The following is a 21960-nucleotide window of genomic DNA, read 5'->3' on the forward strand; positions in this document are numbered from 1 at the left end:
TAATTTAACTTCCAAACGAACACATAGGACTTCAATGTTTTCTAATTGGGATGTAATTTCACCCAGCTGCAAATCCCCTCCTCAGTTTCCAAAATACATTTTGAAGTCTCCAAGTGCTAGCCTCACTAAACCACAAGGCAGTCTAAATTCTTGCTGTGGCCCTCCCTGACACTCTGCCCAAAGGAAAAAAAAAGGAGGGGGGAGCAAGTGAGCTCAGCTCGAGAAGATGGAAAATGGGACTTTGGTATGTCTTCTTAATTTCATTGATTAACCTAGCACCCTGCTGGTAGCTTCCACATGCATCCCAGAACTTCTGAAGCAAGTTTGCTATCCCTAATAATCACCACCTGCTCCTCCAGGAAATAGCATGTCCTAGTTATACTTTGGAGAATTCAAGGACTAGTGGGTACATAGGCTTGAGGATGTCCTTGGTGTGAAAGCTTTGTGTAGCTGTATTTCTGTGATAAGGCTTCAAATGGCTTTTTCCGAGCAGCTTTACACAGTATTCTAAGTATGACCTTTTCCAGCAAATGCCTGACTGAAGGTTTAAAAAAAACCCATTCCTTGGCCAAGCTGTTAATTATTTAAAACATCAACAACCTTTTTCTTCTGACACCCTTTAAATCCTCCCACAATGCAGCTGTGCTAACTTGATGGCGTAGATGTGTCTCTGAAAAGTGATGTGGAAATCAAATCATATTTTAGATGTACTGGGAGAGTTTGATGCTGTGAGTCTTTTTTGTAAAGTGAATCATATTTTGCATACATTTGAGTTTTCACAGATTCATTTGCTACCTGTTTACACCTTGTAAAGTGACTCAACCTGACCTTGTAATTCAAGTCTTCTTTTCATGACTGTGATTAAAGGATGTTTAAAATACAGCAGATTACTACCTTAGGGGGAAAAAACATTCCCTCTGTTTGGATGGCACCTATTATTGTTATTACCCTTATATATTCTTAACTTCTATAAATCCACAATTTAGTAGTTATTCATGGACATTGTGATTGCAGCGTGGTTTAGACATTAGAGAACTGGGCTTGAAGTTAGGAAGCACTGGGTTGGCAACCTGCCTCTGATAGTAGCTATGTGATCTTGGTCAAGTCATTTAACTTTTACGTGGGGCGGGTTACTCTCTAGAATTTGTCTATTAGAGGAAGAATAATATTAGGAACAGCCAGGTGAAGAAATTCCCTCTATCAATGCATGTCAGCACTTTCTCTGCAAAGTATATTTTTAGAGAGTTGCCCACAGTACTAAGATATCAATGAACTTGAGGCAGCTAGGTGGCACAATGGATAGAGCACTGGCCCTTGAGTCAGGAGGGTTTGAGTTCAAATCCGGTCTCAGATACTTACCAGCTGTGACCCTGGGCAAGTCACTTAACCACCTCCCTCCCTTCCAAAAAAAGATGTCAAGGAACTTCCCCCTGAGTCACAGATCTAGTTTATGTCAGAGGTTCAATGTGAACTGAAGTCTGGCTAACTCTCTATCCACTATGCTGTATTACTTCTCTCTGTCCACATAAACAGTGGAGGAAAAAAGTGTAAAGTTCTTTATGAACTCTGAGCATCAAGACTTGTCATTAAAAATCTTGCCTTGCTTAAGAGCAGACAAGAGATTTTAAATATTGTTATTTACTAATAACATTTCCCATTTGACTACCTCTCTACCAGAATACTCAATCAAATAGAAATAGGAAAAGGTCTGACTCCAATGTCAACATATTAATGAACAAGAGTAATCCATTTAGAGTAACCAAGAGAAGTAGCAAAATAAAATAGCATTCCTGTCTTCCAGTAGAATTAGATTACATTCCATTATTCATTACAATTATATTGAAATAATGTACCATCTATCCTAACATTTTGCTACTATTGAAAAAAATGACAACTCCAAAACTACTGGCTCTGAAACAAACTAATGTTCTTTAGACTTTTAAGATTCGCCTTTGTGCACTTGTGGTGGCTATTTCAAAGTAGAGGAAAAAGTATTTTTCTTGGTCTTCTCAAATTTGGGTGTAGGGGATAATAAACATTCATGTCCTATATTTTTTATAATGTTTTCAACTCTATTGAATATTTTCACATCTATGACCTCACATGATCCTCACAAGAATGCTGTGAGGTTGATATGGTAGACAGTACTGTCCCTACTTTAGAAGTGAGGAAAGTGCAGCTCAGGGAGGATAAGGGACTTAACCCAAGATCCTCAGTTGATTAGAGACTGAACCAGGACTAAAACCCAGGTCTTCTGACTGTAAGGTGGAAGGGCCATTGATTATTATCTTGTCCCCCACTTAAAAGTTTTGTTGTTGTTCAACTGTGTCCAGCTGTTCATGAACCCATTTGGGGTTTTCTTGGCAAAGATACTGGAGTAGTTTGCCACTTCCTTCTCCAGCTCATTTGAGAGATGAAGAAACTGAGGCAGAGTTAAGTGACTTGCCCAGGGTCACACAGCTAGTAAATATCTGAAGCCAGATTTGAACTCAGGAAGATAAGTCTTCCTGACTCCAGCCCTGGTATTTTATCCACTGTGCCACCCTAGCTGCCCTGCACTTAAAAGTAATTACTTCTCACAAAAGGATACCTTGTTTCAATCAATTAATCAGAGATAGGTATAAAAAATGCCTGGATACCTCCTTAAATCAAAGGCAGTTCAATTAGGTGCAGGAGGAATACTATTCTGATTGGCTGATAGGGCTTGGCTTCACCCTTAGGAGCTTATTTAATAGCAAGAACTAGTTTAGTACTACTGAGAGATTTTGAGAATCTAGCAGTGAATAGGAAGGCATAAAGACACCAGGAACTGAGTTAAAAAGAATTGACAGCACAACAGGTGAAAGGAGAAAGAGAAAGTAGGATTTGACTGTGGCAGAGAAAGGAGAGAGAGAGGAAAGACAGCAATCCTACAGGGATCTCGGAGCAAAAGATTCGGTTAAACGATAAACATTTATTAAGCCTACTATGTGTCACGCACGGTGTACTAAGGATTTTAGTTGGGACTTAAAGGAAGTCAAGGAGGAGGTCAGTACCAGTGGAGGAAGCAGAGTATTCCAGACATGAGGGACAGCCAGAGAAAATGCGCAGAACTAAGAAATGGAATGTCTTGTTCATGGAACAGACAGAAGTTCGTGTCACTGCATCGAAGAATACAAGTCGGGGAGTGAAGTGTAAGAAGAATGGAAAGGTAGGAGAAGGCTGAATTATGAAAGGTTTTGAATGCCAAACAAAACATTTTGTATTTGATTGTAGGGGCAATAGGAAGTCACTAGAGTTTATTGAATATGTGTGTGTGTGTGTGTGTGTGTGTGTGTGAGACTATGACTGTGTTTTAGGAAAATGATTTTAGTGACTGAATGGAGGATGGATTGGAATGGGGAAAGACTTGAAGCAGGCAGACCCACCAGTAGGCTATTGCATTTATCAAGGTGTGAGGTGATGAGGGCTTGCACTAGGGTGGTGGCAGTGTCAGAAGAGAGAATGGGGTATATGTGAGAGATGTTGCAAAGGAAAAATCAACAGCCTTTGGCAATATCTTTATTCATCCTGATGCCATCAGATGTGCCCACCTGAGGGAAATTCCAAGAAAAGGGATGCGCTTTTCTCAGTCCTCTGATTTAGTGCCTATCTATTTACAGACATAGTAACATACTCTGCTGCTTCTTCTCAAATGTTTCTTGTAACCTTAATTTTGACTCCATCACAAAGAGGCCAGGTGTTAGCTGGTGTCAATTATTCAGTCAACAAGTATTTATGATGCACCTGCTATGTGCCAGGGACTGTGCTAAGCAATGGCAATACAAAGGAAGGCAAAAGACAGTCCTGCTCTCAAGGAGCTCATAGTCTTATGGGGAAGACAGCAAAAGTTATGTACAAACAGAACATGTAGAGTCAACTGAAGATAATCTTGAGAAAGTCACTAAGATTAAAGAAGTCTGTGAAAGGCTTCTTGTGGAAGATAAGACTAGCTGAGACATGAAGGAAGCCAGGAGAAGGAAATGAGGAGGGAGAGAATTCCAAGTATAGGAGACAGCCAGTGAAAATGCCTGGAATCAGGAATGGAGTGTCATGTGCAAGGAATGTCACAAGGAGGCTAGTTTCATTAGACTACAGTATATATGGGGATTGGGAGGGAAGAGGTATAAAAAGACTGGAAAAATAAGAAGGGACCAGTTTACAAAGGGCTTTAAAAGCCAAACAGAAGATTTTGTAATTGGAGGTAACTGGAGGTAACTGGGAGACCCTGGAGTTTATTGAATGGGAATGGTGAAATGGTCAGACTTGGGAAGATGAATTTGACAGCTGAGTGGAGGATGCATTGGGGTGGGGAGAGACTTGAGGGTGGGAGATCAACCATCAGGCTACTGCAGTTGTCCAGGAATGAGGTGATGAAAGCCTTCACCAGAGTGATGGCAGTGCCTGAGGACACAAGAAGACATAAACAAAGGTAAAAACAACAGGACTTGGTAACTGATTTGATATGAGAAGTCAGAGGGAATAAGGAGTTGTGGATGATATCTAGGTTATGAGCCTAGGTGAATGTGAGCATGGTGTCATAGAGAATTTAGGAAGAGGGGAGAGTTTGGGGGGAAAGATAATGAGTTTAATTTTGAACATGTTGAATTTAAGATATATATGAGATATCTAGTTAGAGATGTCCAATAGTCAATTGGAGATTTAAGACCTTGGAGGCTTGGAGAAAGTTTAGGGCTAGGGAAATAGATCTGAGAATCCTCTATAGAGATCATAGTTGAATTCATGGGAGCTGATGAGATCACCAAATGAAATTGTTCAGAGGGAAAAGAAAAGAGAGTCTGAAACAGAGCCTTGGGTAATGTCCTTGATTAGTGGTGTGATCTGACTGAAGATCCAGCCAAAGAGATTGAAGAATAGTCAAACAGGAGAATCTAGAGGGACAGTGTTGTGAAATCCTTGAGAAAAGAGAGTATTAAGGAGAAAAGAATGATCGACAGTGTCAAAGGTGGCATGGTTTTTATTGTTAAAATGGAAAAATAAGACTTTTACTGGCTACTTAAGAGGATCAGCTCAAATTAAATAGTGTACATGAATCACTTTGTAGACCATTTACATTCTTTACAACTCTCAAATTCTACGTCACTTACCAATGTAAGCTGCTCCATCAGTTACCATGTATTTATTTCTATTTAACTTGGGAAAGGAATTGTTCTTTTGTTCTTTTGCAGAGCAGGCACTCTCTCTTTCTAAATCAAAGAACTTCTGCAATAGTAAGAAAGATAAGGTAAATGAATACAAATGAACAGGGAATAGTTTTTGTTTTCAATCAATAGGAAACAAGTAATATACTGTAGAATATTACCAAGAGACCTTGGACATATGTTTAAACACATTTTTGTTTTATACAAACTGCCCGCATGCTTGTATTTCTTCCTGTCAATTTATCTGGGTAACCGAAGGAGAAAGCTTTTCATCAACTCATACTACAATTCATAGTTTTAAGAAATAAAATGAACATGAAATCTGTCCTTTCGATGAGGTGAGGGCCAGAAGATTATTTCCCTCTCAGTATTATTCATCAAGGCATATTGGGATTAAGTCAGCCTTGGGATAGATAGGCTACCAAGCAATGAACTGAATGAATATTCTTATATGTTGCATAAGTTATGAGAAGTGATGTTCCCATCTTCATGATTCCACTTGATTAAATGTGAGACTCATAGAGGTCATGGTATTCTGTGCAAAGGAATGAGAGTTTTCATTCTGAAAAATGTGCCTGGAAGGTTTGGTTTTAACAAGCTCCCTGAGAATTATAATTTTAAATCATAGTACCTCTATTTTCTCCTCTAATATGGCTCCCCCAAAGAGTTTTGACCCTCTCTGAAAGGTATCAAATACTTGGAGACTGAGTGTTTTAGAGGGAAAGAGGCAATATGGCAATGCAGAAAGAGCACTCAACTTGGAGTTAGGAAGACCTGAGTTTGAATTTCAACTTTTACATTTAGTAACCCTGATTTTGGGCAACCCATTTATTCTCTGTGTGCTCTGAACCCAGGTCCTTTGACTCTCAAGCCAATGCTTCTACTTGACTACGCTGCCTCCAAACACACACACCTTTATGTATGCATATATACATATATTTGTAGTTATAATATTAAAATGATAAAATCATATTATTGGGCTAGGTGAGGTCATTTTTTAATGCAGTTTCTCAAAATGCAATGTCATTGATAATATTGCTACTTGGAATCTTTTTCAAGATATTGTCTTCAAAACAGAAAACCCTGTTTCACAGAAGTAAGATGTTCTGTACAGTAGTAAAATTTATATTATTTTGATAAATCCGTGAAGTCTTTATTCACTTATAATGAAAGTAGAGAAAGATGTTTATGTTCAAACATTTCAATTTTAGTGTATCAGTCAAATTATGAGCCTAGGCCATTCTTGTTAAAATGGACTAAGGCCAAATATATCATTTGTTCATAGCAAATTTATCGATTCATATTTTTAAAAATCTTTAAAACACACATGTCTTTTGTCAAGTGAATAATAAATAGCTCTTTACTTCTTCCATTTCATTTGTAGAACAAAGTATTCTTAAAATTGGGAAATTTGAAAAAGTTTTATAAATTATTATCTATAGCTCTAAATTCTCATAAATGCAATTGTTATCTTTATTTGAGGACCTTTTATTTATTCAATTTTTCAGATATATTCACCAAATTGGAAAGTTTCAAGAGGAAATTTTTGTTATAAAATAAATTTGCTTAAGTTTCATTATCATTAAGAAAAATGACAATTTATTCTTTTAGCTCAAAAGTGCTTTTGAAGTACTTTATGAGAAAACCAGCAGGTTTCACAATGATATGAAAGTCCACTATGTTTTGCCTCAATATTGTCACAATTTTACAATTTACCTTTTCATGTAGTGCTTTTTATAATGTTGACTATTTTAACAGCTTGAAAAACTCTATGACACAGAATGCTAACTCTTCCTTCTTGATTTAAATGACTTTGTAAAGCACACAACATATCTAAATTGCATGAGGAGTCAGGTCACATTTTAAACTACCGTTTGTAGATCTGTATTTTATCCTGAAACCAGCTGAGCTCTTTCAGTGCAAAGTACAACGAAATGTTCCCACATTATATAACTTTTTATTAAAAAATCCATTAATTGAAAAATTTTCTTGATGTGGAATTGTGACAACTATGTTTCAAAGAAATGAATCTTCACTGACATCAATGGCATCAATAAATCCTGCAATGTAATCAAATGAACATTTAATTATATCTGTTGTTTCATCCATTTGCAAGAAAAAAAATTAGCTTCTCAATGAATAGATCGCAAAGGTCTACAGATATATGGACAAATCTCCTTCCTACAATATTAACCGTATATGTAACCATTAAAAACTACTTTGTATATGGTTGTTATAAATCATTTTGACTATCTCTGTAGTTGCAGTTGCAGGTAGTACCAATGTTTCTCTTACCAAATGAGGCTGTTTATATGTAGCAATTCTGTAAGCAAACATACAATACAAGAAGTCTTTTTGGTGTCACTTTTTGCGACTAGTTTTCTCTAGAAAACTTCTCTTGTCTTGTGCTATCTGCAGCCAAAATATTTATTAAGACAAATACAGCGATCTCTTTCTATTAAGGACCTCTGAGCCTTGCTTTCCTTTTCATTGTTGAATAGTTAAGATATCTGGGCATTTTTATCTACCCTGCAACTAAACTTTCTTTTATATGTTGATTTCATCAATTAGAATTTGAGATCCATGAGGACAGGGGCTGCCTTGGCTTTTCTATTTTTATCCCTAGTACTTTGCACAATGCTTAGCACATATCAAGCGCTTGATGAAATGCTATTCATTCATTCAAAAGATAAATATTTTCTAGATTTGGTCTTTTTTTGGAGGGGGGGTTCTATATTTCTGCCACTTAAACTATCTGTCTGGCTTGTACTAGTTTTAAATGTAGATTGAATTGAAAAAGACATTCAATTTTAAAATTATTGTTATTTAATTTTTAGGGGGGAGGCAATTTGGGTTAAGTAACTTGCCCAGAGTTACTAGTAAGCTAGTAAGTGTCAAGTATCGAGGCCCGATTTGAACTCTGGTCCTCCTGACTCCAGGGTCAGTGCTGCACCACTGACTGCCCCTATTATTATTTTTTTAAAGTCTGGGTGACCATATATTGGTCAAACTGGAAATTTAGGTACTATTCACAAGGTCCTACCTATGCCATTCCTGATTGATGTGTGAATTTTGACCTGCTCCATTTCTAACGTAGCCGGGTTTGTCCCTCATTTGACAACATGGTGGACCTCTGCTCTGAGAGGCTCACTATATTTATGCTAACTTTAATATGGACACTGGATCAGCATAGCCCACTGCAGCTCAGAACTTTTGAGCTCAAGAGATATGCTAGCTCTAGCCTCCCAAAAGCAGGCATTACAGGCTTGTGCTACCACACCCTGCTTAAATTTCAACTAAATTTTAGAAAATTTTAATGGAGAATCTGTAACTTTTCTCAAGATATTTCATTTTTTAAGTTGAAGGTTTTTTTTGAAAACTAGCTTATAATGTATTTACCGATGTGAATGAAGTTGATAAATACAGCAGATACTATGGTCATTTTAATTTTTGCACAGACATTATTCAATTTCAAGTTTATATCCTTTACATTCAAAAGCAGCAAGCAGTGCTCTAGCATAATTCACACCTGTTGTAAGTCTACCCCAACTCCTGACTGATAGTGATAGTAGCAGATTATTCCTGCATTGATATTTGACACACTCATATTTGACCATTTTAACTCATTCATTACTTATATTTAATCTTATTTTTACATACCTCATTAAATAATTGCTGTGTAACATTCATTGTCAATTTGCACGAATTTGCTGTGTTAACCTTGTACTTGTTGGCTTTGATTGGACCCTTTTTATTGACAAAAGCAGAAATGTTTAGGTAGTCCATAGTCAATAATTTTGGTTATTGCTTAGTATCTCCCTACTACCTTGGGAAACTCTGTCTTAGGAAATGGTCTCCATGACTTGGTGTACCTAAAAAAGCTTATTACCTAGTGGCTAATATTTTTGTTATAAACATCTTTATACTTTGTTAGTTCTCAGAGGGGACACACAGTCATTTTCTAGGTTTCCCACCCATTTTGCCTCTTTTTAAAATCTGTTAGAACTTTGCTGTGCTGGAACAAATTTAAAAAACTTGAGATTACCTCCATATCATTTGTAAATACTCTGGAAAATGCTTTAATGTGCCTCTAGTCAGATTTGATTGTCTTTCTTTATATTAGAGGTTTTACAGATTTTTTTTTCAGAATTCCATGGAACTTGGAAAAAAATCAACAGCTGATGTTGGATAGCCTGTGGGAAGACAGTCACTCTAATACAGTATTGGTGCAACTGTAAATTGGTCTAACCATTTGGGGGAAAAACAAATTGGAATTAGGCAAGAAAAGGGACCAAGATCTTCATACATTTTGACCCAATAATATTCCTTCTGGGTATATACTCCAATGGAGTAAATTAAAAACAACAACAACCCCCCCCCCCAAAAAAAACCAAGCAAACCAAAAACCATAATGGTCTCACATCCAAAATATAACAATATTTTTTGTAGTAGCAAAGAACTAGAAAGAAAGAGATGTCTTTCAACAACAAAGTATAGCATAGGAACATAATAAAATATTATTGTCCAGTAAAAAGTGATGCATGTGAAGAATTCAAAGAAACTTGGGAAGTTTCTTATGAACTGATACAGAATGAAGTCAGCACAGCTAGAAGAATAATATGCACAAGGACTGCCACAATGCAAATGAAGAGATCATGAAAAGAAAGCCGAATTCTGAGTATTTGAAAAAGCAATAAAATTGCTGGGGGAAAAACATGATCCCAGTAACTTTACATAGTGTTTTCCCAGGTATACTTTATATTTTTTTCCCAGCTTTATCTCTTTCTCTCTCACTTTCCACTTGTTCCTACCCTGGGATTTGTAAAAACCTGACTTTTACAATAGCCCTGTGAAATTTGGTTAGTAGAAATTCAGCTTGCCTGAAATATTCAGATCTGCCTAATAACCAGGCTAATACATAGCAAATACATCTTGACAAGTTTCTAAAGGCCATTTAAACACATTTCCCCTTACTTCATACTTGACTCTAAGGGCACTTTTATGTCACATTGACAGTGCTACTAATGAATATTACCCAGAAGAATGCAACTTATACTTGATTTATTACTAAAATATTCATTCATTTGACTTATTTCCTTTTTGTAGAAAGGCATTATTAAATAAAACTAGCCAACATTTGGACAAAGTAGAAATATATGTTTTAATGAAAGTTGGGGTTGGAACGACAAAGTAGGGTTTCAATAAGAACCTGTTTGCTCTTAAAAGTCAAATATGGCTAAGGGGAGGAGGAATAGCCTTACATGGGAAAGTGAATTCTACTAGAACTAATAAATTCCTAGAGCAAAGGTTTATTAGTTATTGAAATATTATCATCATTTATGTTATAGTTGACAGAAAATGGAGAGGTTTCAAGGATGATTTGTTTATTTAATTAAAATTTGGCTCTTTGGGATGGCCTTGTGAAATTCACATTCATCCATTCTTCCAATGTCCCTCCATAAAGTCAGTTGTATAGTATTACTGGATGCCAACCAACTTCAATGTCTTATGGGCATATCATGATAAGCTTTTCAGACACTAAAGCATCCCCTCTCATTGACAGGCTTGTGAGGAGAAGCCATCACAAAGTTTCTTTGTCTGCCTTCATAGAAAAGCTTGCTCTCAGTAACTATCTCAGGTATTTGGGAAAGTGATCTCCTTTTCCACTTAGTCTTGCAATCATTTCTAAAATTAATGGATTGCCTTTGGTAAGGAGTAGTTTTGTGGTTTTTGCTTTGCAAACTAGCTATTGCCAAGATAAGCTCTTAGCAATTTGCTTCAGGGTAATGGAGCCATCTGTGTTTAGAAGAGACTAAACTGATTAAGTTGCTTGTAGAATTCAAAAAAGATAAGAAATCTTAACCAGAGGCACAAAATGTTTCTAAACAAGATGATTCACCTGATAGGCAGCTTGGAGTAGAAGCTGATGATATCAAACCCTATGTAGAAAGGGTCATCTTCCAAGGTACACACTCTCCTGGTTAGTGGTATCTGCCTCTTTTGCCCTACCCTGGGCCTGAATTGTGTGGCTTCCCTTATCTCTTGGTATGTGGCATTCAAATCCAACACTTACTAGCAATGTAACCTTGGGCAAGTCACTTAATCTCTGTCTGCTTCAGTTGCCACATCTGTAAAATGGAGATAATAATAGCACCTACCTCTCAAAGTTGTCATGAGGGTCAAATGAGATAATTGTGAAGTACCTGGTACATAGTAAGTGATATATAAATGTTAGCTGCTATTATTATTATTTGAGCAGTACTAATACTTTAGGTTTTCTGAAAATAGATCAAGAAGATTGTTCTTTAAAAAAAAAAAAAGACTTTCTTGCCTGAATGAGAGGGAATTATGAAGCTGGTTGAACCCTCTTATCAAAGAGTGATAATGGCCTATGGTTTTTAGAACCTGTACCAAGCCACTGAATTCAAAGAAAGTTAGGCCAAGTGTGGCAGCAAAAGCCAGTAAGTGAGAGTTGTTCTTTATGGTATGAATTTTACCATCTCTGCCAGGACCCTCAGCTATTAGAATGATTGTGGCCTTGTAGTTGAAAATGCATGAAAAATAAGAATGTTTTAGGTGAATGAAAAATTTTAGATAAAATGAAAGTGATAGGAGAGGCTTCTTGGGGTTGCTCAAAGACCACTGGACTGGCATTAAGGATCCTGGACTCTAGTCCCAGCTTTGCTATCACTGTGTGATCCTGTGATAGTTATTTCATTTCTATGTGTCTCACTTTCTTCAGGTATAAAACAGGGGTGATGTTAACCTAGCCAACTCATAGGTCTTCTGTGATGATAAAATCAGCTAATAGGTGAGAAAGTATTTTGAAGAAGTAAAATGTGGTGCAAATATAAGATGTGATTATCATTTGAGAAATTAGGGACATGGTCGCCTATAGATTTGCACAATTTGTTCCAGTCAGAATGATCTGGCTATTAGAGTGATGAGACACTGGAATTAGGTTGAATGGAGTCTCAAAGATCAAGCTATCTTTATATAGGAGGAAGAATGTTGTATTAGAAAGAGCGCTGACTCTGAATTAGGAGAGGCCCGAATTCACCCTGGCTCTCCCATTTATTAACTGTGTAACTCACTCTGAGTAAGTTGTGTAACTTCTGAGCCTCAGTTTACTCCTCTGTAAAATTCATATATTAGAGTGTGTACTTCCTATCTCATAATGCTGTTATGAGGAAAGTACTTTGTAAACAAAGGGATACAGAAATATGAGTGGTTGCTATTATTTGAAACTCAAATCCATAGTAGGGATATGTAAGTAATAGAAGGGTATCTGTTACTAGGAATTCTTACTAAGTACTGGATAAAAGAACAACAAAGCATCTTATAGCAGCCAATATGGTGGTATGTATGGATCATATAAATAACTCCAAATTATTATCTGATGAAAAGAAACTGATCAGTAACTTAACAAGATCATAATTTTTAAAATATGAAAAAATATTTACAGTAGAATAGAAGATCCTTGAGGGCAGGTATAATTTTATTTTTATTTTTATATCCTTTGTGGTATACATATAGTTGACTCTTTAATAAGTGTTCATTGAATCATAATGATTTGAATATTCAAAGTCCAGTATTGCTTGAACAACTGAAGTTCTTTTACCATTTAAAAAATAATTTTCACCGTTTAATTCATTTTTCATTTGTAGGGCGGAGCAGTTCTTAGCACATAGTAAGCCCCTATTAAATGTTTGATTAATTACTAAAAATATTGGAGAATGTTAAATGAATATTCAACACATTGTGAAAAGATTGTAGTAGGCCTGGTACTTACAACTTTCAAACTGCAGTTGGCAATTTCAGTACAAATAGCTTTAAGTGATGAAACAAAGTTAAATGTGAGGGGGTCTGTTTCCTTCCAGAAGCTGATGAGGAGACGAACTTTAACTCTTCGTAAAACTAATGCTTCTCTTATTTTCCCATCCAAATCTGGCCAGTAAGTTCTGTGGAAAAACCATATTCTTTAGTTTGCTGAAAAAGCAATCTATCAAAGAAAAACTTGAATTTTGGTTAAAAATGGCTATTTATTTTATAATATTTAAAACAGTTTTGGGAACAAGTTGATTAAAACAATTCCATAAATGGATTTTTAAGTCTGTGAAACTAGATTACCAGTCTATGAAATAGATTCTCTTAAATCTCCTTTTGCAGATATTTCAGCTGTATCTGTGAGACTATATTTTTGTCCTAGGGTAGAAATGGAGTGTAATTTGTCCCCCAGAGGGCAGAACGTGTTCCTTCCCCATGGATATGTCAGCCCCATACCTTGCCATCCTCTGTTGCTAGTATACTATACCAGAGGGTACAACTGCCCCCAGACTGCCATGGCTAGGATCTCATCACTTGAGTGATCTGAGGTCTACCTTCCTCTTCCAACCCTTTCTGGAGTGGTCATATTCTCTGATTAGGATTGTTCTTTGCTTTGTGCCTATTATATTTTGCCTAAATGGAAATTTGTCCTCAGGGTAAAAATTCCTGGTATGGCTATGGATATAATAATCAATAACACAATAACAGAGATATTAAATAGTTAGATGACTTACCTAATATTACATAATTTGATTTCTGAGTTAGGAAGAAATAACAGAGGCCTTTCGATTTTTCACTTCAGAGTTCAATCACTGGATCTCAGTGGAGAGAACAAATAGACCTTGAGAAGCAGCAGGCATGTAGAGGAAGTGGCTCCTTAATGTGTCTCTAAGTTCTAGCTTGGTTCCCTAGAGACTTCAGGAAATTTCCCCTTTGGTGAACTCAGGGAGTCTCTTTCCCACTCTCTTGTTAGATAGATATGGATAGATATACATATATATTGATATCTTACTTCCATTGGGAGAGTTAATTTACTCTGTATATTTTCTAGTATATTCAAATATGTATAACTTCACTGATTTCTGTTTGCTATTTGCTTGGATAAAATAATTTATTCACTCTTAACTATTTGTGATGATCTTTTACGTAATTAACATTTGGTGGGAAGGGAGTCAAGCCTCTTTATTATAAATTTGAAGTACCCTTTCCCCTTTAAGCGTTCATGAACAGGAAAGTTAATTGAAACTAAAAATCATTTCCCCTATATTAACAAAATTTAGGTGACCAGACAGATACAATTCTATTCCAGTACCCCTCTCTGAGGAGAGCAGAACCATCAGTCTTGTAGCCCTTTTCCTATTCCCTTTCAGGTAGAAATAAAAATCTTTCTTGAAAAGGGATAGATTGGATTCCAGATAGATTATCTATTCATGCCTCCCTTCAAGCTACATTTAGACAAACTCATACAATCATGCACATAACCTCCATGGGCAACACACATACACCTCACATATCTATCATCTGAAAAATTCATTTTCTCATGAAAATGTTATTACCCTATAATAAAACTAACAGAAAATTTGCATGTACTGGATTTATTAGAAATATGAAAAATTTATATGAAGAATAAGCCACATGAAATCCTTAATCCAAGGAAATTTATTTTGGAGTTCTGTTTTCTAAGAGAAAAAAATCCTATATTCCTACTCTCAAAACTTACATTTAATTTTGTAAACTTGTTCTTAATTAAACTGATCCTCTAATGCATTTGTGACATCAGACTTTGGATATGCCCAGGAAGAAATTAAACCTGGGAAGGCCTAGGGCATGGACACCTTTCTACTTATTCATGCAATGATTTTTTCCAAAGAGTTTGGCATAAATTGTATTCCTAAAGTTAGTCTATGTATTTGCATGCTGAAACAATGATGAATTATTGAAAATCTTCTCTATTTGTAACACATTGGTCCTCTCTGTCTCCCACAGAGGGATGGATAGATTTGATGGAGAACATTTTTTAAAGCTTTTTTTTCTCCTTTAAGTTAAAAATATCTTTATGAAAATCCAGGTTTTGATGGAAGTTGCACCAGATGACATAAAACTATCTCCCCTTTCAAGGCAAAGCTTCCAAGATTCATTCAGGGGCAGCATATCCTTTAGAAACATTTCAACAGATAATTCTAAATTTGGTGACTATCAGCTCATGCTGTGACATTCCTCACTCTTGTTCAATTTGGCCTTTTAACTACAAAGAGCTCACAGTTAGGTCAGAGGGAAACGTGTTGATACCTTCTGCTGAACAAGAACCTGGCTTCCTGGAATGGTTCCAGTTAGGGGGCAGGCAGGTCCTTGTGGACAAATCACTGCAAATATTCCAGATTATCATTTTATAAAACTCAAGGTAGTCACTACAGTAGTCCTGTGCCTAAGGTTAGTTCTCAGTCATTTTCTCTCAAGTGATAGCATGGCCCTCATCTAACAACGATCCTGACACAGAATCTAGGCACTCACCTTTTGGTGCTTGTGTTAGAGACAGGCAGGTAATCCATTACAGCAATGAATACAAACTCCTTAGCATCGTCAATGACGCTATAGATGGCATCTATGTCAAAGCTCCTATTTTTAGGGCAAAAGACTTTAGGAGAATTCTGTGAAGATACAAAGATCAAATTATTGAAGTAGAAAAATATGTAACTTAGGGCGTTTCCCTTTTTCAGGAGCTGACTCTTACCAAATTTTGGTAATGGCTGGTTCATTTAATTTGACTAATCCTAGATCAGGTTTTCATTAGTTGACTCTGGAGAATAAGTTATTGGTATTTGATCCCCTGAAGAACAGGGCCTACTATTAGACTCACCAGGACTATGTGAAATGATTTTGTACTAATGGGGACATAAAAATAGACTTATCTACATTTTTCTTTTTCATTTTTATGTAGCCTGTCTGTTGGGAGGACCAAAAAGTATATCTATTGGGAGCCTAGGTGTTAAGACACATATCTCCGCTAGTCTATGTCCATAGCCTTAACCAGGGTGAGGCAGGCAGGGCTTTCTCTATGGTGTTGATATCCAGAAGGTGCATTTTTTTTCTGACATTAGTTTGGAAAGATCATCCTCCCTGAGCCTGACCCCCCTGGACCACATCCTTAAGAAGTGTTAAGGCAAGAACTGAGTTGAACTCAACACATCTAGCAAAAGCTGATTAGGAACTTTCCTCCCAACACATTGGACATGGAGCCTCTTCCATTTCCTCATCCTTGGGACCCACACAACAAGCTGCTTTTTTTTTTCCTCCCCTTAATCCAACAGTATCTAAGCAATTTTCCTATCCAAAAATAATTTTTTTTAATGGAATAGGCTTTTAGTGCCCTCCTTGTTTGGCATTTGGGGGCAAGAAGGCAATTATGGAATTAGCCAGAAGACATTGCACTGGCAAGAATACAGAGGCTTTATCAGTTCCACTTATTAATTGTAGGTGTTGCTCATGTTACTGTCAGGCCACAGGTCAATGTGTAGTCCCCTTTGACTTCTCTGCCTTTACTTCCTGGATGGATGGATAGAAGAGATATTGCTGAGATATGTTTATAAGAGGTAAATGAAGAATCAAAGATAACACCAAAATTTCAAATGTGAAAAATTGGATCAGTAGAACAGGAAGAGAAACCGGTGAAAGAGACAGAGTAGTCAGAGAGGTTAGAGGAGAGCCAGGAGGTTATGGTGTCAAATATATGAAGGGAGGAGAAAGTATTATGACTATATCTGGAATAGTAATATTTAGGGTCAAGCCATATTGGGGGGGGGGTGTTCTTTTATATGCAATCTATGGCTTTCCAAAGCCTTTAGTTTCATTAATAGAAGATTACACTGCACTGGTCTCTACAAAGCATACAACAGAAATATGGCTCTTTTGGTTAATGATAATTGCTAAAGTGGCTCCAGAACCAGAGTGAATACCACTGCTCAAACATGGGAAATGTAACTTGCAAGTTAATCAGAGAATAGACGCTCAAATGGTCTTATTAGCAATCTTTATGTTCTTTTAAATTCCTTTGTATTATCCCTTAATAGCAAAGCAGAAAGAGGGGAAAAAAAGAATGAAAATGACAGATACTGGTCTAGGTAAAAACATTGTGACTGCCTTTTCCCAATCAACTGTTTCTCTGGAAGCTCACTTCTAAATAAATCCAGGCACCATGCTTCCCAGTACAGATCAATGGGCTATATCTACTATGCTAGACATCCTTGCACCAGCAGGCTTTCAGCTCACTTCCAAACGTGTTTCTGATTTTAAAGAGCTCTTTTCCTGAGCATCCTTTTCAAAACATAACCATGTTGTTTTTGGGAAAAGTAATACAAATAGCATTTTCATGGATTTCTCTTCAGACTCACTATGTTCTACTCAGTGTCCTACCTCACAAAATATAGTTTAGTCTAAATGACTTTGATGGGTGATTGATATGGGTAATAAACAAGAAGAAATGAAATCTGCCTCCTACCTAGCTCAATCAAAACAGACCTTGAGCCTAGTCCTTGTCTTGGAAGACAAAGTACAGACTTTCAAGGGCTATAAAACTCTTGCAAACACAGTAGGAAAGAAGTTCAATCACTATTGCTATTGCCTAGTTTCAGCAAAAAATGTAACAAAAATAAAATAAAATAATTTCCTCCAAATTAAGAAAAAGAATAAAATCATATTTAGTCAGTGGTCTATTCAGGAAAATGAGAAACTGGAAAATAAGAACAAAAATAAAATTAGCCCAACCCACAGTTTCATAGGAATTTTTAGCAGAAAACATCATACTGGGGAGTTATGTTATTTTTCTGGGACTTCCAAATGTGGAGTTTTTGAGTATTCACATTCTGTAAACTCTTGTTAGGGCCAATATCTCACTAAAACCAGAGCATGGAACCATTTAAAAAAGTTCCACAAGTATACTGAATGAAAGATTCTTTCTGTTGAATCAATCAGAATGTCTAATGCATTGTGGACACAACAGAAAATACTTATTACTAATAACAGCCCAGAATTATTGATGTATAAGATACAGAGGTATTTTTCAGTAGGTTGTTCTTTTATAACATCTGTAAATCTCCAAGGATATTAGCTCAGATGTCAGCAATGAACTGATTTTAATATATGTATTGTGATGAAAAAACCTGACAGAAACTGAAAAGAAAAAAAAAAAGGAAACCCTCTATAGGAGATGAGACTTTCTAATGGGGGAGTTTGATGAAAAAAATCTTGAAATTTGTCCCATCCTGAAGGTATGGATTCTGCAGAAGCAGCCTCAGAAAACCAAGAGGTTCCATTAAATGTAGGGAGGGTGGTTCTTCTCCTAGACTTTCATTTTGCAATAACAATGTTTTGTTCTGCTGGTGGAGAACTTGGAATGTAAACTTATGACATTGTCTCTCAACTTTTGCTCTTCTTGTCCTGATATGTAGTTTTATCGACATATGGAACTCCCAAGACAGAAACTCTCTTTATCAATGCAGATAGGCAACTTGGAGTCTTGGACAGTTGTTTGAGGCGCTTAAAGGTTGTGACCAACAGAGGTTTATGTCATAGAATATGTATATAAGAACAATTAGAAATTATTATTTGTGGTGAAAAGTATTTTTATCATTTCTCTTGACCATGTAACATTCTAGGAGATAGCACGTGATCTCAATGGCCAAAAAAGATGAAGATAGTGTAGTGTTAGGGGCAGATAGGTGGAGCAGAAACTTAGGAAGATTCATCTATGTGAGTTCAAATCTGGCCTTAGACACTTACTAGCTGTGGGATTCTGGGCAAGTCACTTAACCCAGTTTGCCTCAGTTTTCTCATAGGTAAAATAAGCTGGAGAAGGAAATGGTAAACCTCTCCAGAATCTTTGCCAAGAAAACTCCAAATGAGGTCATGAAGAGTCAGATGTGACTGAAAACAACCAAAGGTAGTGTGAACTCTAGTAAGATGTGGCCAGAGCAACTAGTGGTCTTTTCTTATTTTGAAGACCAGCTTAGATCTAATGCCTAAAGAGACAACATTCGAACAGAAGCATATTCTGTAGCACGTATTTAAATAGTCCATTTACAATTATATTAAATAACAGTTAAATCATATGATCAGTAAATGACCAAGAAGCAAAAAGGCTTGAAGAATAGGTCAAGATCTAAGTTAACTCTTCATACATTCTCATTAATAGCACCATAAATAAATTAGGAACTGAGTACAGGCTTTTTGATAAGGATGTCAACTCACCGACACAAATGCTTGAGACTTTGTTTCATTCAACTGAAGTTGCAATTTTTTTTGATTGTCATACACTCCATACAGCCTCTTTGACCAAGTTTGGGGAACTCTGCTCTTGTATCTTAATGAGCTATACAAGGCAAATATCCTTTGTAAATCTAGGACCAGACAGCTGCAGTTGTAAAAGATAACACCAAGTTCTTTCATCTGTGAAATTAAAATGGAAGTCATTAAAGGCGTCACTATCTTTCACAGTCTATTTGAATAAGAAATAAATTTGAACTTCATTGTTTTCTTATATCTATTATCATTCAGGAATATAAAAATAGAAAAGATTAATACATAAATGATATGAAAATTTACAAATGTGCAATGATACAAATACATAAACATGAATGATAAATTACAAAAATGTCTCTTGGATATTCAGCTACATAGACAAGAAGAGTAAGCTAAATTAAAGTCTCCATTTAGCCTTATCATTTGTGACTTGAAGCAGATAACTTGTTCTTTTTCCTAATGTATCAGTTTTTAAAGACTAGGCCAACAGCTTAAAGATTTAGGCAAGCCCTGTGTTATGCATATGAATGCTGACTTGAAGGTTTGGCAATACTCCTGTACCTGAAAGGTTATAGTCAGTAAAACTTCTTATATTTGCCAACAGAGGACTTACTACCGGATTTTGTGTTGTACCCAACTGGAATTCTTGGCTTTGATATGGGATATAACAGAGAAATTCAATAATTATTTGAATGGAGCTATATTTAAGGTGAGAATGGCTTATGTTGACTTATGTTTTGACTAGAATAAACTTGGGTGCTGCCTGATAGAGAAAAATTGTAATACTAACCAATTATGAGTTTAGTATGTCCAGTGAAGATGGAAGTAGATGTAGATGTTCTGTCCCAAAGACCCTGTGATCAGTCAGTTAACAAATATTTATTAAATACCTATTATGTGCCAGGAACTATGATGGGCACTGGGGATAAAATAAAACTATGCTATGCACTAGGACAAAAGTGACCCAGTCCCTACCTTTGAGGGCTCTCTATTGAGGAAAACAACATGTGACTGTGAAGCTATGGTGATACTCACAGAAGAAGTGAAGATTATCTGTCATACCCATTTACTTGGTTAAAAGACAAATGAAATTGTAGCTGAAAGTTCTGGACTTCCACCAGTGTGCAATTAGCATAAGTGAACTTTCCATCATTGAACTAATCCTCTTTGTCTCAGTTGTCCTTGGCCAATGGGTAGGTAGAGAAAATGGCTGCTGAAGAGGGCCAGGAAGTGATACCAAGAAGTGATATCAAGAAGTGAAGAAGTGAACATAGGCAATTCAAGCTTCATTTCTTAGACAACACTTAACTTATTATATAGCTCCAACTCCTCGGAAATCTTCCTTCTACATTTCCTTAAAAAGTCATTAAGCATTTATTAAGTGCCTACTATATGCCAGGCACTGTGCTAAGCACTGTGATTAGATTAGAAAAGATTAGAAAGGTAGTTTCTACTCTCAAAGAACTCACAGTCTAATGGAGGAGATAACATGCAAACAAGTGGGTACAAACAAATTATAGACAGGATAAATTGGGAAAAAAATTGACAGGGGGAAGACATTAGAAATAAGATCAGAAAAAGCTTCTTGCAGAAAATGAGATTTTAGCTAGGACTTGAAGGAAGCCAGGGAAGCCAGGAGGCAGAGTATTTCAGGCATGGGGGACAGCCTGTGAAAATGCATGAGTCTGGAGAATGGAGTGTCTTCTCTAAGGAATAAATATCAAGGAGGTTAGTTTCACTTGATCAAAGAATACATGGGGATGAGTAAGGTATAAGAAGACTGGAAAGATAGAAAGTAGCCAGGTTGTGAAAGATTTTGAATGCCAGGAAAGATTTTACATATGATCCTAGAGGTGAAAGGGAGCCACTAGGGATTTACTGAAAGGGGTAGGGAGTGACACACATTTTGGGAGGATTAATTTGACATCTGAGTGAAGGATGAACTGGAATGGGGAGAGACTTGAGGCAGGGAGACCAACCAGTAGGCTATAGTAAGAGTATAGTTGTAAGGTGATGAATGCTTCTACCAAGATGGTAGCAATGTCAAAGGCACAAAAGGGATATATATCTATATCTGTGTGTGTGTATGTGTGTATGTATATATGTATATAGAGATAGAGATAGATATGATTTTCTGAAGGTAGAATTGGAAGGACTTGGCATCAGATTGGTTATAGCAGGTGAGGCAGTGAAGTATTGAGAATGACACCTAGGTTGTGATCCTGGAAAGGTGGTGCTGCTCCCATGGAGAAGAGTTTGGAGAAAAGATAATGGGTTCAGTTTTGGACATGTTGAGTTGAAGATGTCTAACAGGTAGTTGGAGCTACAAGTGTGAAGATTAAGAGATTGAAGTGGGATAGATAACTATAAAAATGTTAGTATAAAGATAATTAAATCCAAGGGAGCTGATGAGATCACCAAGTGAAATAGTGTAGAAGAAGAGAAGAGGTCCCGGGACAGAGTGGGGGTGGGGGGCAGTTTCCTTCAGTAGCCATGACCTGGATGAAGATCTAGCAAAGATACTGAGAAGTAAGGATCAGACAGGTGGGAGGAGAACCAGGATAGAGCAGTGTCATGGAAACCTAGTGAGAAGAAAATATCAAGGAAGAAGGGGATAGATGATCAAGGAGGTCAAAGGCTACAACAGGATCAAGTAGGA

At 36.6% G+C, this 21960-nt stretch overlaps 1 protein-coding gene across 1 annotated transcript in view; it reads right to left on the reverse strand.

Moving 5' to 3' along the window:
• LOC114050093 (inactive phospholipase D5) overlaps nt 1-21960 on the reverse strand; it is a 394466-nt gene that overhangs the window by 7161 nt on the left and 365345 nt on the right. The window contains exons 6-9 of the mRNA XM_027871645.1: nt 19251-19448; nt 15519-15655; nt 12973-13141; nt 5127-5241 (exon numbers count right to left, since the gene is read on the reverse strand). Coding sequence (XP_027727446.1) covers nt 5127-5241; nt 12973-13141; nt 15519-15655; nt 19251-19448 — 619 coding nt within the window. The remainder of the gene's footprint in view (nt 1-5126; nt 5242-12972; nt 13142-15518; nt 15656-19250; nt 19449-21960) is intronic.

Source organism: Vombatus ursinus, unplaced genomic scaffold, assembly GCF_900497805.2.
Source record: "Vombatus ursinus unplaced genomic scaffold, bare-nosed wombat genome assembly UNPS02014798.1, whole genome shotgun sequence".
Classification (NCBI taxonomy): Eukaryota; Metazoa; Chordata; class Mammalia; order Diprotodontia; family Vombatidae; genus Vombatus; species Vombatus ursinus.